Below are 13,608 nucleotides of genomic sequence, written 5' to 3'. Positions count from 1 at the left end.
CTGTTGGATGGAAAGTCTTGTTTCTCTGGTTCTGATGTGTGTTACCTATTTCTTCTTTGTGGTTAATCTCTTTGAGTATTTTCTCTAGTGCTGGTTTTGAAGACATAAATTCCTTCAGTTTCTGTTTGCCATGGAAGCTTCTTATTTTTCCATCTAATTTGATAGAAAGTTTTGCTGGGTAGGAAATTTGGGGCTGGAAGTTGTTTTCTTTCAGAGTTTAGAATATGTCACTCCAAGCCCTTCTGGCTCTCATGACTTGGTTTGGGAAGTCTGGAGTGATTCTAATTGGTTTGCCTCTGAATGTCACTTGGCCCTTTGTTTTTGTTGCCTTTAAGATTCTCTGCTTGGCTTTCACATTGGTCATTTTGACAATTATGTGGCATGGGGATCCTCTTCTCTGATCCTGTCTAAAGGGAGTTCTATAAGTTTCCTGGACCTGTGTATCAACCTCTTGCTCTATGTTTGGAAAATTTTCTGCTATTACTTCCTTGAAAAGATTGTTGATCCCTTTGGTTTCACTTTCTTTTCCCTCCTCTATTCCAATTATTCTTAGGTTAGCTCTCTTAAAATGGGCCCATATTTCTTCAATGTCAGATTCCTGCTGTCGGATATTTTTTTCTAGATTAGAAACTATGCGTTCATTTTTGGAATGATCATCTTCTAAGAGCGAGATTCTGTTCTCCATGTGGTCTAATTGGTTGTTTGTGCTTTGAATTGAGGCCTTTACTTCATTAATTGCATCCTTTATCTCTTTTTGGCTCTCTCTGAATTCTTTTCGAAGCACCTCTATTATTTCTACAGTTATTTTCCTGATTTGGTCTTCTATAAATCTCTGATTTTCTGTTTTATCGGGGTTGTGGGCATTCATTGCTTCAGTGTTATTCCTCTTTCCCATGATTTCGGAAGTTTGTGCCTTCTCTGGGTTCTTCCCTTGGGTCACTATGACTTCACTTAAGGTGCTCTGGATCGCGAGTCTGTAGTATCTCTTACCCCACTACTCCTTTACTGGTTGTATCACAGAGTCTCCGACCCAGGGAGTCTATAGAGGCTGCTTTAGACTGTGGGGGGTGCCAGGTTGCATGTTCTCCTATGGTGTGATATCTCTGCCACCGCCACTCCCCCACAGGGTCAAGTCCCAGGGAGTACAGTACTGGGATTTCTCCTCCGTGGCCTGCAATTTGACTCACTGTTCTTGAGTACGCAGATGTAGCTGTACTAGCCTCGGTGAATTCGCTGCTGCTGCTGCCAGTGGCAATATGGCACTGCTGCTACACCCTCGGCCGTGAGGCTGGCATATTTTTTCTTGGTTTTGAGCTCAGCGTGTGCTGAGCTCAGCCACTGGGAGCTTTAGATGCTCCCTGCACCGAAAGATCCCGCCTGGCTGTTCCGCAGCGGCTCACCTCGGCTTGCTGTAGCCATCCGGTGAATTCGCCGCTGGCAGTCTGGCGCTGCTGCCGCATCCTCGGGCGTGAGGCCGGTGTATCTCCTCTGTGGCTCTGAGCTCTGTTCTCAGTCTGCTTTCTCTCTGGAGCCTGGTGATTTTTTTGTTTCTCTGGTGATGGTGTTTTCTGGCTATGAAAGGCACTGATTTTGTGGTACTGGAGATTGGTTGTTAGCGGGGCTCTTAAGCCCCACTTTTCTCGGTCGCCATCTTCCCGGAAGTGTGTTTTTATTTCATATTGAGTGTATTGTTTATGTTTGATTACCAGGGCAAGAAACTTAATTTCACCATTTTATGTCAGCTTTTTTTTCCTTGTAGCTCAGAAAAGCTAGTTTACTCCAAGTCCCACCTAAGTAGTAGAGGCGGGCTTTGAACCTGGACTGTGTAAGTCACTATATCATGCACTGTTTTGTTCTGTGGTCTATGCCAAGCCATAGTGACTTATTTTCTGTTATCATGATACATGTCTTTACATACAAATAAATGCCACTTATTATACATATATTTGCTAACTTCTCTGAAGCACCTTAGGTAAGTGTATAAGTGTATGAATTCAAACAAACTCACACATACCTACTTACACACACGCAAGACACCTACAGGCACACACACAGCAAAACCATCCATCTACTTATACTTAACTTCTGACAGTTAAATAGGACCTAAAAATGACAAAGGGAAAATTTTCTGTTAAAATAAGTAGCTACTCTTTTAAAAATGAGGATAAAGTAGTTTAGACAATACAGGTTCCAAATATGTTTGAGGTAACTCAACTTCCCAAAAAGCACATTAGTAAAGAGTTCAATTTTTTGGTGTCTTACTTTCCTGGGTTCTATCTTGCTGTTTAATAGATTATGTTTCATTTATAAAGTGTATTTTTGAAAATAAATGCCATATAAGATTTCACATTGAAATGAATCTGTTTGAGCTGGATAAAAATTCACATAAGCATTAGAGAAACAAAAATATCTCACCCTCAGCTCAATAATAACATTTTTCAGCCTCTTCAGGAGTTAATAAGTCAGAAATAGTGTATTAGGCAAATTGTGTGCACCAGCTAGGAGAAGTAATGTGTCACAATACAGTATGCCAATTAAAAATGTCTTTCTTCATTTGATTTAAATTAAAACTTGATTTTGTGGATCAGGAATAATTTTAATTACCAACCTAATGATATAAACATTAAAATGATAAGTTATAATATATAGGCCACTATAAAGCTCAGCATATTCAAGTTCATACTGTACGTTATAAGATGATTACTAATTTGCTTGGGATTTGATGTGTTGAAGATGTCATTAGACCTGTGCTCAAGTTTCAGGAAACAGCTGCTATTAAATCCTGTAAGTGTGAGCAGGGTGAGCACAGAGTCGGCCTCTGTGCAGCTCTGAGCAATCAGCTGTGATAAACGGTTATTTCTACACATCAGCATTGCTACATGTATACAGCAACTTGTTTTTTTAACCTTTTTAGGACACAAATATAAATTGGAATTTCAAATTTTGTCATATCTGCTCCGACCACAGGCCACCTCTCCAACTCCATCCAGTTTTGCTGCCCAGGCCCCAGTAGTCACTGATGTCTTCCCTTGGAAAGCAGGGGTGCTCTATGTGTGTTCTGTAATAGGGGACATGGACGTAAATGCCAGTATAACTTCTTTATCTATAAAGAAAATAAAAAGCATTTCACATTCCACCTGTCACAATGAATATATGAAATATACACATGGGCTTCAATCTATTATCTCATCATTGATGATTAAGCATTAATTATTTATGAAATTAGTTAAACTGCTTTTGAACCGAAATATTTCTTTTGAATTTCATTCCATACAAGCATTTAGAATAATGGTTTCTAAGGCTATATCATTATGTAAATAAGTTCTTTATTATATTTATTTTTAATTTGGGTACATTGTAATTATACATCATAATGAACTTCAGGGTAATAGAAAGATACAGACACACAGCACTTGTGTTTTCCTCTTCATTTTATTTTTGCTAATATTTTCTCTATTTTAGTTTTAGGAAATGTTTGTGTGAAATTTTCACCAACATCTCTTTAGGCTAAAGAAAAGAGTAAATATTAGCAGAAGTAAGGTAAAGATATTAATTGCATGGTTATATGTAGAAATCTGTTGATATTAATAAATTTTATATTTTGATAATGTTACATTGTCTTTCTTAAATTATGTTATTATATTGATCTTATAATAATGGTTCAGTATTTCTGAAACCATTTCTAGCACTATGCCTTGAACTCCATCTGGCCTCTGATACAAGTACTTATCCAGGAATTGCCCTCAATTCTTTTTTTTTGTTTGTTTGTTTGTTTTGTTTTTAGTCTAGGCATCCAAACCCAGGAGCATTTATGTTGCAACAGGTTCTCACTAAATTCCTGAGGGTCTTGATAACGCTGCTGGCTGAGACTCATCTCAAATGTACAATTCTCTTACGTCAGTCTCCTGAGTACAGGAATTGAAGGCATATACCACCATTCCTAATAACCTTTATTGTCCTTTTTTTTTTTTTATGTGAATGATAGTCCCAGGTCCCATTTGAGATGATGAGAAACCAATATATATATATATCAAAACTTAGTCTGTATGTCCTAACCAACAACTGTATTCAAGCCCTTTAATGTTATCTTTCAGTGCTCTGTCAAGTGTGGCAAAGGTGTACGGCATCGGACTGTGAGGTGTACTAACCCAAGAAAGAAATGTGTCCTCTCCACCAGACCCAGAGAGGCTGAGGACTGTGAAGATTATTCAAAATGCTATGTATGGAGAATGGGTGATTGGTCTAAGGTGAGAATCTTCCTGTACATTCCAAGTAGCAGCTGTCTACAGTGTCAGCATTATTCCACATGATATGCCAAATACACTCTGGTAGTATAGAGGTAAAAGCCATGGGATGGGGAATATTATATGTCCAGGTTCAAATCCTGGCTGTTTGGGTGTGATCATGATCTCTATAAAATTGTGTTGTAGATTAAAGAAGTCAAAAAAGCATTTAGTACTATGCTTGACACAAAGAAAGCTCTCAAAAAATAGCCATTATTAATTTTTAAATACTTCTGTTTATATCATTTATATATGCATATAGCTATATATGCACACACACACACACACACACACACACACACACATATATATATATATATATATATATATATATAGTTTTTTGTTTGTTTGTTTGTTTGTTTGTTTTGTGGTACTGGGGATTGAATCCAGAGTCATTCTACCTTTGAGTTACACCCCAGCCCTAATTTTTATTCTTTATTTTGAAACAGGATCTCAGTAAGTTGCAGAGGGCCTCACTAAGTAGCTGAGGCTGGCCATGAACCTGCAATTCCCCTGTCTCAGCCTGCCAAGTACTAAGATTACAAGTGTATACCACTACACACAGCCTCATTTTATATTTTTGCATAAAAAAATAGAATACAATCAGATAAGTAAGTTCAAAATATAATTAAAAGAAGTAGTGGCAAAATCAAGCAAAGGGAACTCACATTTGAAAAGGTAAGAAGCAGTCTTTTTTTTTTCATAAATTTGGGGCTTCTGTAAAATAGAAATGCAAATGAAAGAAAATTTTGAAGATTCTATTGGTCTAATCAAGTAGATACATCTCATTTGACAATTATAAATTTAATTTTGTAATAAAGATGTTGTTTACTTAAAATTTATATAAGCAAAGCCTTACATAAAACTGGAATATAATAAATACCTAACACATCAACTCCATGATGTACTAACAAAAATACCAACAAGCCCCAAGTGGATTTTTGTTTGTTGGTTTTGTTTTGTTTTTGTGGTACTGGGGATTGAACCTATGGATATTCTACCTCTAAGCTACACCCTCAATTGTTTTTATTTTTTTATCTTGAAAAAGTGTCTGCCTAGGTTGCTGAGAGCCTAGCTACATTGCTGAGGCTGTCCTCCTGACTCCAACCCTGTTATCCTCCTGTCTCAGTCTCCCCAGTACTGGATTACAGACATGCAGCACCACACTGGACTAAACCCCATCTTTTTTTCTTATGTGCTTTTATACTTGTATCGGTGCATTACAGCCTCACATCATAATGTAGTTCATAGGGATAATGGCACACAGGTGCACAGCACACAGTGAGCTTTCCCTTGGCTCCCGCCCCACTCCCCATCCTTCCCCATAGAAGACAATGAGAATGGCATTGGTATCCTCACATTTGTAATAATATCAATATCACCCTTCCCTACGCCACCTCCTTCACTCCACTGGAGGTTCTCCTCCATTATCTAAAGTCCTTCTTGTGTCCCAATTACTCCCTAGATTTTGCATCTATGAGAAAGAACATATGACTCTCCACTCATCTCCCTTAATAAAATGTTCTCCTGGTCCATCCATTTTCCTGCAAATAATATAATTTCCCTGCAAATAATATAATTTTGTTCTTCTTTATTGCTGAGTAGAATTCCATTTTGTGGATACCCCATAATTTTATAATCCATTCATCTGTTGATGGACATCTAGGCTGGTTCCATTGGCTAATATGAATTGTGCTGCTATAAACATGAATATATTACTATGATATTCCAATTTCAGTCCTTTTGAAAAGAGATGGTATAGCTGAATCATACGGTAGATCCATTCCCAAATATCTTTTTCTTTTTCCTTTTTTTTTTTTTTTTTTTTTCTCTCTAGTGGGAATTGAATCCAGGGGCATTTTACCTCCAAGCTACAACCTTAGCCCTATTTTTTTTTTTAATTTTGAAATGGCGTGCCACCAGGCCCGGCTCCATTCCGAATTTTCTGAGGAATCTCCATACTGATCTCCATAGTGGCTATACAAATTTGCAATTCCACTGACAGTATAGAAGGTTTCCTGTTTCCCCATATCCTCGCAGTATTTATTGTTGTTTGTCTTCTTGAAAGTTTTTATTCTGAATCTGGTTAGATGATATTTCAGTGTAGTTTTCATTTGCATCTCCTTGATTGCTAAAGAAGTTGATCAGTTTTTCATGTATTTATTGACCATATATATTTCTTTTGTGAAATGTCCATTTAGTTCAAGCGCCCATTTCTTGATTGGTTTTTTGTTTCATTGTTTAGCATTAAGCCTCTGTATATTCTAGATATTAATCCTTTATCAGAGGAATGGCTGGAAAAGATCTTCTCCCATTCTCTAGGTTATTTCTTTGGACTCTTGATGGTTTTTGTGATGAGCAGAAACTTTTTAGAGTTTAGTTAACTTATTAATTCTTATTTATTCTTATTAATTCTTTTAAATTTCCTTTGGGGGTCTTATTGAGGAAGTTTCTACCTGTGCCAGTACATTGGAGTGTTGGACCTATACCCTCCTCTATTAACTTCAAAGTCTCTAGTCTAATTTCCAGGTCTTTTATTCATCTTGAATTGATGCTTGTGCAGGGTGAGAGGCAGGGATTTAATTTTATTTTTAGGTTTACAGTATTTGATTTTTTAATTTTATTTATATGTGGAACATACTGAAAATGGTATACATTTAGACTATGCTTGGTGTCCTCCTGCCATCCCGATTCCCCTTCACCTCCTCCCAACAATGAGTGTCCACGTTGACCATGCTATATTCACACTTTTACACATTTTTATATGTAGCTCCTCTGCTAATCAACCTCAGCTTTCGTCCTCTCCTATCCTTCCATTCTAGCTTTGCTGAGATTTCCCCTCCATTACCTGGAGTTTGATGTTTTGTTTCTTTTTTTGGGGGGGTGTTAATTTGATTTTTCTTCAAGTGGATAATGAGTTTTCCCAACACCATTTGTTGAAAATGCTTTTTTTTCCCTGAAGTGTATGTGTTTATTAGCATTGTTGTCTAAAATTAATTTGCTATATTTGTGAATTAGATTTGTTTCTGTATTTTCTATTTGTTTCCTATTGTCTATGCATCTGTTTTTGTACCAATAACATGCTATTTTTTATTATTATAGCTCTGTAATATAATTTGAGGTCAATTGTGATGCGTTCTGCATGGTTTTGCTTTGGATACTCTGGGTCTTTTGTTTCTTCATATGAAATTCAAGGCTGATGTTTTTAGGTCTGTGAAGGATGAAATTAGTATATTGCTAGGGACTGCACTGGCTCTGTAGATCATTTTTGGTAGAACGGACACTTTAATAGTATTTATTCTGCCTACCCAAGAGCATGAGAAAGCCTTCCATTTTTCTAAGATCTTCAATTTCTTTCTTTATATTTCATAATTTTTTTAAATTTTTTTTTGGTGGTACTGGGGTTCCTGGAAGCCCTTGTACCTCTGGGCTACACTCCCAGACCTATTTTTACATTTTTATTTGGACACAGGGTCTGCTAAGCCAGTGCGCGCGGCTGACTTCGAACCTGTGCAATCCTCCTGTCTCTGCCTCCCAAGTGCGGGGATTATAAACGTGCACCACCACACCCAGATTATATTTCATAATTTTAATTGTAGAGGTTTTTACTCCCTTCGTTCTATTTGTTCTAGATATTTTATTGTTTTGAGTTTATAATGAATGGAAATGTTTTCATGATTGACATATAAAAAACCTACAAAATTAGATTAAGTTTGTATACTGATAGTCGTTGAACTTGTTAATCAACTCTACTATTCTTTGGGTTAAAGTTTTTTTTTTTTTTCCTGAGAAGTCTTCTAAATATACAATCATTTTATCTGAAAATGAGTAATTTTATTTCTTCTTTTTCTGTTAGAATTCCATTGATATCCTTCTTTTGCCTATTGCCCTGCCAAGAGCCTCAAGTACTATATTGAAACAGAGTGGTAATAGTGGGCATCCTTGCCTTGCTTCTATTTTTGAAAGGAATTCTCAAAGCTTTTCCCCATTCAATAAAATGTTGCTTTGGGTTCACTTTATATTGTCCTTACTGATGTTCCTTCTATTTTGATATTCTCCTGTGCTTTTAACATGATTGTGTGTTGGATTTTGTCAAATACTTTTTCAGCATCTGCTGACTTGATCATGTGATTTTTATCATTAGTTCTATTTACGCAATTCATAATATGTACTGGTTTGTGTATGTTGAAGCAGCTTTGCATATCTGGGATGAAACTATCTTGGTCATGGTATACAATTTTATTTTTTTGTCTAAATATGTATTTTTAGTATTTTGTTCAGAATTTTTACATATATTTTTATTAATTATTTTGGTCCATAATATTTTTTTGTTGAGGGATTGTTACTGGGTTTTGGTATTAAAGTGATACTGGCCCCATAGAAGGAATTTGGAAGGGGTCCATCTCTTTCTATCTCACAGAATAACTTGTGAAGTATTGGGTTTTTTTTTTCTGTAAATTTTGGTAGAATTCAACTGTGAATCTGTCTGGACCTGAAATTTTAATTGATAAGAAGCTTTTTATTGCTGTTTCTATCTCCTTTCTTGCTATTGGTTGGTTTAGGTTTTCTTTATCATCTTGTTGCAATTTAGGTGGTTTGTATGTATCTAGAAATCTGTAGACTGTTTCCATGTTTTACAGTTTATTGGAGTATAAATTTTCAAAATATTTTCCAATGATCCTATGAATTTTTTTCACTGTTTGTGGCGATGTCTCCTTTTTTATTTCTGATTTTCATAATTTTTATGGATTCTCTCTTTCTTCTGGTTAGATTGGCTAAGAGTTTTTCAACTTTGTTACCTTGTTATTTTTCCCAAGAACCAGCTTTTTGTTTTCTTTATATTTTCTATTTCATTGATTTTTTTTTCCTCTGATTTTCATTAGCTCCAGACTTCTACTAGCTTTGGGATTAGTCTCTTTCTGTTTTTCCAGGGCTTTGTGGTATGTCTTTACGCTATTTATTTGGTGACTTTCTGTGGTGACTTTCTGTTTTTTCTTATTTGAGCACTCACTGCTATAAATTTTCTTCTTCTGAAAACCACCTTCAAAGTATTCCATTCATTTTGCTATGTTTTCTCTCTATTTTAATCTAATCCTAGGAATTTTTTATTTCTCCTTTCATTCCTTCAGTGACCCAGTCCTCATTCAAAAGTGTATCATTCAGTCTCCAGGTATTTATGCAATTTCTTTTTATCTCTGTGTTGTTGATTTATACTTTCTATTATAATCTGAAAAGATGCAAGTAATTATATTACACTTTTTAAATTTGCTGATATTTGCTTTGTGGCCCAGGATGTGATTTATTTTGGAGAAGATCCATAAGCAGCTGAGAAGAATGTGTATGTAGCTGTTGTTAGTTGAAATATTCTGTGTATATCTATTAAGTCAATTTGATTTGTATTGTTTTTTAGCTTTGAAGAATCTTTGCTCACCTTTTACTTGGAAAATTGATCTAAAGGTGTGACTTGAGTTCTAAATGTCTTCTGTATGTGGATGCCTAACTCTTTTTTTATGTTAGAGTAATTCTCTGATGTTATTTCTTTGAATAGATTTCTAAAGTGTTTTGTTTGTGCTTTAGACCTTCTTCAATGCTTATTATCCATAAGATAGGCCATTTCATATCATGCCATATTTCTTGGATGTTCTGATCATGTTATCATATTGTCTTTTGTATACGGTTGATGGTCTGGTCAGTTTTAAATAAGCTGTTAACAAGAGTGAGACTCTATTTCTCATGTGATCTAGTAAGCCAGAGGTGGTTTCTATTGAGGTCTTTAATTCATGTATCATCTTCATTTCACTTAAAACCTCTTTTTTGCGCCGGGCGTGGTGGCGCACGCTTGTAATCCCCGCGCTTGTGAGGCAGAGACAGGAGGATCACGCAGGTTCGAAGCCAGCTGCGCGCACTGGCTTAAGAGACCCTGTTTCCAAATAAAAATGTAAAAATAGGTCTGGGAGTGTAGCCCAGAGGTAGCAGGGCTTCCAGGAACCCCAGTACCACAAAAAAAAAAAAAAAACTCTTTTTGGTTTTACTTTGGGCCTCAATTTCTCTACTCATATGTTCTTTCATTTCCATACACTTTTTCTTTTTTTTTTTTTTCTTTTTTTTATTGGTGCACTGTATTCATTCATACATTATAATGGGATAAAAACCTGTGTAGACATACATGCACACATCGCCCAGTTAGCCCCTACCCAATCTCCACCCCATTTTCTCCCCATCCCTCCTTCCCATGCTTGGCTTAGTGGTTGACATCTAATATTATAGCAATTTATCCATATACTTTTTCCGATTTAAGTTTTTTAGATTTTTTTCTCATATTGAAAACCAAAATTCTGAATTTTCCTTCTGACATTTTCTGCAGCTCAGTATTGGAGATCGCCCTTATTGTTGAGTTGTGGGAGTTTGTTTCCTCATTGGTCTTCATTTTCATGTTTTCAGAATTCTCAGATTTGTATCTTTGTTTTCTTAGCATTTTTTTCTTCTTTGTTTGATAGTCCTATGTCTATTTGTTATCCCTTTATAATAAGGCCTATGCTGAGATATATATTTGTCTCAATCTGTTTCATATAATCAGACTTTTGAGTTTGTCTCTCAAAACCTCCTTAACAGGATATATCTCTTAGCAATGGAAGCAATGGAAGCAAACAGAAATCTCTGATTGGCTGCAGGCCACCATGCTCTCCAGGCCCCAACTCAGCAAGGCCAAAGACTGTTATGTTTTTGTCAGAGCCTTAGGCCCGTTGGCTGGTATTTAATGCCCTATGGACATCACTGTTGCTCTGCTGCATGTGAAACCATGTAACATTGCAGAGGCTGACTTCTAGTCTCTGTGGTCATTGTGCCTAAGTTCAGCAGAGATAAAAATTGCTATGTTCCAAGCCTTTGGCACATCTAGCTGAGCTTTGATGGCCCAGGGACACTACTGCTGATCTGCTGGTTGCAAACACATGGAGCATTTTCAGTCACTGGCATGCATGATCACTAGACTCAATCTCTACTGCCAGAGAGAGTGCTGAGTTCCCAGCCTATAGCTACGATCTTGTAACCCCTTGTTGACCCCTGGTTTCCCTGCTTTCAGGATTCAAACTCTAGCAAGAATAATTGTACCCTTAGGAGGCTTGGGCTTGGGTCTCTCAGTTATTTGGCCCCAGGGACGCTGCTACTTCTTTGGCTAACTCTGATCATGTGAGACATTGTTGACCTCCAGGCTTGGTGCTTATGATACCCAGATACTGCTAGAAGCAAGTTTATAGTCTTCTGAACATGCAGTACAGTTATTTCTCCCCACAGGCACCACTGCTGATGGTGCTGATGTGATTTCTGGTGACCTTTCAGGGGTACAGCAAACCGTTGACCATAAGTCCTGCCCACTTAAATGTTCCTAGGGACTGTCTGCTAATTTATGTTTCTGTTGTGACCAATTGTAGCCCTTGTTCTCACCTCCATAAAGGTGATTTAAAAACCCAGACTCCCTGGTTCTGTTCACTGCCACACAAATCCCTGCATCCATGCAAAATCCCTCTGCAAAGATTTGTAAAGTCACAGTCTCGACAAGTGTTGCTCAGGTCCCTTCAGGAAATATATATATATATATTTCCTTGCTAAGGATGTGAATGTGGAAGATCTTTATAATGAAGATTACAAAACATGAAAGAAAGAAACAGAAGACATTAGAAGGTGGAAAGATCTCCCATTGTTAAAATAGTCATACTCTCCAAAGTGATAAACAGATTCAATGTAATCTCCATCAAAGTTACCAATGAAATTTTTCTCAGAACTAGAATAGAAAGCTAAGTTAGCTATAAATATACATAAGACTCCCAATAAGCAAAAGCAATTTTGAACAAAAAAACTAATGCTATACACATCACAATGCTAGATTTCAAAATATGTGGCAGAGCTCTAGTAACAAAAGCATTGTAGTTTTGGCATATAAAGAGACCCATGGACTAATGGGCTAGAAAAGAGGACCAAGAAATAAATCCGTGTGTGTTAGTTTTCTGTCACAGTGACAAAACAAACAAACAAACAAAAAAAAACTGAGAAAACCAGCTTATGAAGGGAAGATTTCCCTTAGCTCATGGCTTCAGAGGTTCCACTCCACAGTCAGCTGACTTTATTGCTATAGGTGTGTAATGAGAAAGAGCACTGTGGTGGACAGAACTGTTCATCTTGTGGTGGCCAGATAACAGAGAGGGAAGAAGGAGTCAGGGATAAGACATTCCCTTCAGGCCACGCCCATTATGATCTACTTCCTCTAGGTTAGCCACCTGCCAATAGTCATCACATTCGAACTCCCACTGTGGGTTGATCCACGGATGAGATCAGAGCCCTCGTGGTCATTCACTGGCTGGGAGCCCCACCTCTGAGCCTTGCTGCACTGGGGAGCAAGTCTTCAATGCATGAGCTTTGGGAAGGCATTTCATATCCAATCCTTAACGCCATGCATCCTTAGCCAACTGATTTCAAAAAGACTGCCAAAAATATAATTTGGGAAAGGATAACGTTTTCAAGAAATGCTGCTGGGAAAACTGAATATCCATGTATAGAAGATGGAAATTAGACCTTTATCTCTTGTGCTGTGCAAAAATCAATTCAAATGGATCAAAGACCTTAAATCTGAGATCTGAAGCCTTTAAAGTTCTACAAGAAAACATAGTCCTTAACAGGGCTTCAATAGATCAGGAAATAATAGCAAGAGACAAATGCTATTACATCAGATCAAAGGGAATCTACACAGCGAAGGAAACCATCCACAGAGTGAAGAAACAGTCTATAGAATGGGAGAGAAATCTTCCCCAGTTATTCATGTGACAGAGGATTTACATCAAGAATATATGAAAAAATAAAAAAACAACACCAAAATAACATGAGCTGAAGAAACACTTCTCAAAAGAAGTAAAAGTGACCGATAAATATATGAAAAATGCTCATCATCTTTATTCATAGGAAAAATTTAAACCAAAAACTACACTGACATTCTATCTCTGCCCAATTCTAATGTCAATCATTAGGAAAACAAAAAATAATAAATGCCGGTGAAGATGTGGAGGGAGGTAAAGAAACCCTTATAAAGTATTGGTGGAACTGTAAACTAGTCCAGGCACTATGGACAAACAGTGTGCAGGCTCCTCAAAAAAAAAAAAAAAATAGAATTCATATAAGATACAGCTCTACCATAACTGGATATTTATCCAAAGGAAATAAGTCAGCATACAAAAAAGATTCCTGTGAACCTATGTATACTGTGGCAGTATTCATACGAATTTAGCAATGGAATCAGCCTAGATTCCCATCAACAAATGAATGCATAAAGAAAAGT

The 13,608-nt window shown here is 36.8% G+C and overlaps 1 protein-coding gene across 1 annotated transcript in view; it reads left to right on the top strand.

Annotated features, from left to right (window-relative positions):
- ADAMTS19 (ADAM metallopeptidase with thrombospondin type 1 motif 19) overlaps window positions 1-13,608 on the top strand; it is a gene marked incomplete at both ends in the record, with an annotated part of 271,867 nt that overhangs the window by 235,560 nt on the left and 22,699 nt on the right. Inside the window, one exon of the mRNA XM_080698493.1 lies at window positions 4,095-4,247. Within this exon, the coding sequence (XP_080554619.1) occupies window positions 4,095-4,247 (153 nt within the window). The remainder of the gene's footprint in view (window positions 1-4,094; window positions 4,248-13,608) is intronic.

Source organism: Muscardinus avellanarius (genome assembly GCF_963383645.1).
Source record: "Muscardinus avellanarius genome assembly, chromosome: 7".
Taxonomy (NCBI): Eukaryota; Metazoa; Chordata; class Mammalia; order Rodentia; family Gliridae; genus Muscardinus; species Muscardinus avellanarius.
The sequence above is the reverse complement of the archived record's forward strand: the minus strand, read 5'-3'. Positions and strand labels throughout refer to the sequence as shown.